The following is a 5,390-nucleotide window of genomic DNA, read 5'->3' on the forward strand; positions in this document are numbered from 1 at the left end:
GTGGACCCCACAGCACATGCACTAATTCCCATCTTCAAAATACCGAACCCCGTTCTACCGCAGAGTTTTGAAAACGCATACTACAAACTCATACTACATACAGAATATGTCTGAAAACTATGCGAGGCTCAACTACCGGTACGACGACAAATAAGTAGAAACTTGCTCCAACCGACAATTACTGTTAACTCCGGCAGCAGAGCAACCGGCTCACCTAGTAGGTGATTAGTCGTAAAATAGTATACAGTCGCACTGGTGGGGATGCTCTAAACTTCATATAGTATTTCTTAAATTCTTTTTGAAACGGCATACATTTACACAGGTTTAAATAAGCATATATTATCTGCTTTCCATATGCTACCTTGGAGGTTGAAACGAATCCAAGGTTGGAACGATGTCGCGTCCAATCCATCGACGTTCTCCGCGGCGGTCTCCACACTTTGTTTGGTCATTCAACACACGGACAACACAATCTACATACTAGTATGCTGGGTCGTCTCGTCAAGCAGTACAATGCGCTCGAGCACAACGTGCGCTTAACGTACTTGTACACGGCATTGTTCTGGTCGTCGCGCAATATTATCTTGGGCCAAATGTTGGCTGGCTACATCTACGTCTTGACCGGATCGAACGAGCCCGTGGGCATGGTCACGGGTATCAACGGCCTCGTGCGCATGCTTGTGACGTTTCCCGCGGGCTACGCGTCAGATCGGTTCCGCCGCGACATTGTGCTCAAGTTTGCCGCTGTGTTGGGCTTGATTTGTGCCGCCATGAGTCTGTCGGCATATGTATCGGTAGGTGTGTGCCGTTCGCATCAATCCCTCGATATATTACTCATCATGGCCACTCATATATATACACCACGTGGAGATCAGAACCTAATGACTCTTGTGCAGGGCCATATCCTGGTGCTATACGTGGCGTACGCGTGCTGGGGTGGGTACTTTGCAATTCAGGACCCCGCGACCGAAGCCCTCTTCGCCGACTCCATCCCCAACGGCCAGCGCGAAGGCCCGATGACCACCAGGTACATTTTGATGAGTGTCGCCGGCACCCTTGGCCCCATCGCTAGCATTGTGTTCTTCTACATCTACGGCGACTCGTGGTCCCTTTCCGGCCTTCAAATCGTCTTGTGCGGCGGCATGATTGTGGGTATTCCTGGTATCGCGGTGCTCTTTTTCTTCAACGACGACCTCGCGTACGAAAACAACCGACGAGCCAACAACCGGCTGTCGATCATCGAAGATGGCGAATTGTCCGACCTAGATGTGACACCGCGGGGCAAAGAGCGGACGTTGTTGTTGCAAAACGATACGGACGATGAACCACCAGAATGTATGTACGCGCTCCATAGGATAATGATCATATTGTTGATGTCTAGGATGCATCTTTCTCTCTGTTTGGTTGTTTGCACGGATATATGTATATTTTTTTGATTTTGCATCATGATGTTGGCCGTAAAGTTATGACGGGATAAAGATCGGTAGAAAACTCTTTGGGACGTGGTGTGGGTGCCAGAGTACTACTATATAGTCAATTATATATGTAGAACGATATATATCCCTTTTTTGTAGGGATTTTGGTGATTGTTTGGAATATGTTTCTCATTTTTTTACACCACTTCGTGATGACAATATCCCTTTTGTTCGTGGGAATATCCAACAATATATTGGCAATTGGTTGAATTAATTATTTATTTCGTTTTTTATATTGGTGACCATTTCATAGTACTTTTTCAGGGCGATGGATCTGTTGGTTTATGTTTCCTACATGCTTGCATCGTGTGGTTGGTCTGATTCCAAATGCTGACGCCGATAGTGGTTTGTTGTTGTAATTGATTTATTCTTGTTTGAGGGCATTTACTTCAATTTAATTACAAATTCGTTTCGCTTGCTAATCTTATTCAACTGTCGATATAGTATGGGAAACCGCCAACACATTTTACTGCCTCGGTCCACGCCACATTCCCTTCATCTTGTTCGTGACCGACTTTATCATGTACAACGGCGCCGGCCTGTCGATCAGCTTTTTTCCGCTGTTTTTTCAAAACGTATACGGCCTAACGCCTTCGCAAGTGAACCTGCTCTTTGTGATCCAACCCGCTTTGGTTGTGTTGCTCACGTCCCTAACCAAGCGATTCTCGGCGTACGTTGATATATATATATATATAATTGTCGATATATACTCCTCCTGTCGTTGCGTCTTCTAATTCTTGTCATCCTAGTCTCGAATCTAAAATATTATTCTTCTTCCAAATGTTTAATGATTGTTATTGGTGTAGGCGGCTTGGCGACATTGAAACCGTGATTGGAACGCGTGTTTTGGCATCGATCGTGTTGTTTTCGATCTCGTACGCCGAGCCATTGTGGCTCGAAATCACATTGTACTTGACGCGGTACGTCGAATATAGATATACAAATATATTATTTATCGTATTTCATTGTGAATATTTTATTTCGACCGCATAGTTGAGTTGATGCGTAGGTAGTAAGTAATCTACTAGTAGACCTGGCTATGATATTTATGTTAAATTTATATTATCCATTTTTTTTATTCTATTCGAACCACTGATTGAACTCTATTATACCTATCTCTTTTTACGATGTCGAGGGGATATTAAAGTTGGTGCGCAGGACTGCCTTCATGCGATGCTCGGGACCGCTTCGTGGATCGATTCTCATGGATCACGTGCCGAAAGCGTGGCGAGGACGGTGGAATGCCCTGGAAGGCCTGACGATGTTTTGCTACTCCGGGAGCGCCATGGCCGGCGGCTTCTTGATCGAGCGATACGGCTACCGGTTCTGCTTCTTCGTCACGTCGCTCATCTTTTTAGCGGGGCTTATGCTGGAACTCCTGCTCTTGCCCATCATTCGCAACGAACGCAAGCTCAAAATCACCAGTGTCGTCAAGTTGGCGTCAGGGCAGTAGCTGACACGAGTATGTACAGTAGTAGTTAGTATATAGTGTGCTTGGTTGGTAGTGCCTCTAGAATACAATTACACAGTTAAGTTGGACGAATGCCCGATTGTATTTGGCCGTGCGCCCGGTATATTTGGCGGTGTGCCCGATATAATTAGCCCTGTGCCCAAGTAATTGGCCATCTGCCCGATGAATTGTGTCGTGTGCCCGATGAAAATGGAACAACTCAAATTAAAAATTTACTGTGAACTCACACGGTCAGTAAAAAAATGCAGTCGAAATGAACCATGCAACATCCTCGTATATATACTGTCCGTTTGGGCAAAAGGAATGAATTGCTCGAAACTTCCATAACTTTTAGACCAATATGAATTTGAGTAATTCAAAGATATATTCAAATTGAGGAGTTAAACCTACAGTGTGTGAGGGGGTTCATTTTGCTTGAAATTGCTCCTGTTTGAAATAAACTTGAATTGAATTTTCGGCGCGAAGTCAAGTTTATTAAATTTAAATTGTATTTATTTCCGGTTTGTATACAACCAAACTGTAATTTACTAAAATTCTGATACAATGAATAGTAATACTGACTCAGATTCAAAATAATATGTTCGGGTAGTGTCGTGCAACTGTGTCAGTCACGATTAGAATTGTTCAGATCCGTGCAGAAATCTGCGTGCCAGCGCAAGCAAACTCCACACGCTGCGCATGAGCTGGAGCTCTGACACCCAGGCTGCAACGCATATAATTCAAGATGAAGCGATTGCAAAAGAAATCATCAAAATCGGTGGAGTAGAAAAGTTGCTTGCCCAAACGGACAGTATGTACAAATATATATGTTTTACGAAAATAATGTGCCGGATACAATGGGAGATACGAAACACGAAATTTCGTAAACCCAGATACTGGACATAATTTGATTTGACATTTGTATGCCAAAATTATATCCAGAGATATAATGGGTTTTACGAAATAGAACGAAATTTTGTATCCGGATAGAGTTTCAGAGTCACTATTTTGCAATGCAAGCACCCGAGCGGACGGCCTATGTGGTGTCGCACGCCGACCACATAAGTCCAGGTGATTCAAGAACAGGGGACCAGGTGATGTTGCTTAGGTATGGTAGCAAGACACGCTATCAGTACGAGAGGACGCTCATACTCCTTAAAGCATGGCTGTTACGCGAGCATCCTGGTTGTATGACCAATGGTGTGGTTGATCTTCCCCTCGATCCAATCGCCTGCAAAGGCTTCTTAGCGTATGAATGGGTGAAACGAGGACCAAGTGGTGCTGAGGTTGAACCACATCAGTTCAAGTCATACTCTACTGTTAACGCATGCAAGAGCGCCATCAAGTTCATGTATAAAGAGTCCAATGTCCGCGTGTCCGATGAACTGGAAACACTATTGGCAGGTACGATATGCGTGCATAAACCTTGATTTGATTCATACATTAACAACGATTCAGACTTTGCATGCGGGTACAAGCATAAGGTTGCTCAACTCAAGGACAGTGGAGACGTGGCGATTGGTGAAGCAAATCGACCAATGACATTTGACGGTCGATATATTTTACATAATATCTATTATATATATACATGTTGTTCACAAGTTTATAGGATATTGCTTCTTGGCAGCAAAGGCTCTTGGCAGTGAAGCCGAACACAACCTCAGTACAGTGGTTCACCCATTTTTTCTGCGATTGGTACATCAAAAAGCGCAAGAACTCGGCTTGGATTGGGTAGTTTGCGAGCTTTCTTGAGCATTTTGGTTGTCGAGATATTATTGGGTGCCATTAAAACATTATCATTACACGAATGTTCATGTTGCCCCAACACTGTACCCTCCACGACACTACCCTCACTATGCACTCGCACCACACCAACTTTCGTTGCGTCGATCCTCGTCCCGTCGACGCACCGCGAAGCGTAAGCACCCACCTCCGCTCTGATGAGCGCCAGGTGGTGTACGAAACACTGCTTGGCGTGCCTGTGATACAGTTCAAAGTTCCCACCGCAGACTGGTGTTATAATCCAAGAAGATAATGCCAACCCCCACAAGTGCTTGACATCAAGTATGCTGAAGTCGCGAAGTATCAACGGAATTGAAGTGATGAATCAGCCGCCGAATAGTCCAGATTTTAACGTTTTAGACTTAGGATATTTTAACTCTATTCAAAGCCTGCAGTATCAAAAGTGCATTCGAACGATCGAGGATCTTATTGATGCTGTAGAAACCTCGTTTTATGAGTTGCATGTGGATACGGTGTCAAAAACTTGCATTACACTTGAAAAGGAGATCGAAAAATCCATCGACATACATGGAAGCAACGAATATAAGCTCCCTCATATGAAGATGGACGCACTGATCTCAGACTTCACATCCTTCAACGTTGAGTGTGATTCCTATACATACGAGAGTGCTTTGATCCACTTGAACTATCGACTGGGCGAGGAAGCGTCCATGGAGGCACAA

At 44.4% G+C, this 5,390-nt stretch overlaps 1 protein-coding gene across 2 annotated transcripts; it reads left to right on the top strand.

Annotated features, from left to right (window-relative positions):
• The first annotated feature begins 449 nt into the window (after positions 1 to 449).
• On the top strand, positions 450 to 3,071 carry H257_18829. Of its 2 annotated transcripts, XM_009847955.1 has the most exons (5): positions 450 to 794; positions 897 to 1,335; positions 1,920 to 2,145; positions 2,282 to 2,395; positions 2,634 to 3,071. In XM_009847955.1, exons 1-5 carry the CDS (start codon positions 486 to 488, stop codon positions 2,926 to 2,928), a joined length of 1,383 nt encoding a protein of 460 aa, XP_009846257.1. In that variant the 5' UTR covers positions 450 to 485; the 3' UTR covers positions 2,929 to 3,071. The 2 variants fall into 2 exon arrangements, with proteins under 2 accessions (XP_009846257.1, XP_009846258.1); XM_009847956.1 differs by lacking the exon at positions 2,282 to 2,395.
• Positions 3,072 to 5,390: the final 2,319 nt, after the last annotated feature.

Source organism: Aphanomyces astaci (assembly GCF_000520075.1).
Source record: "Aphanomyces astaci strain APO3 unplaced genomic scaffold supercont1.232, whole genome shotgun sequence".
NCBI classification, from domain to species: domain Eukaryota; phylum Oomycota; class Saprolegniomycetes; order Saprolegniales; family Verrucalvaceae; genus Aphanomyces; species Aphanomyces astaci.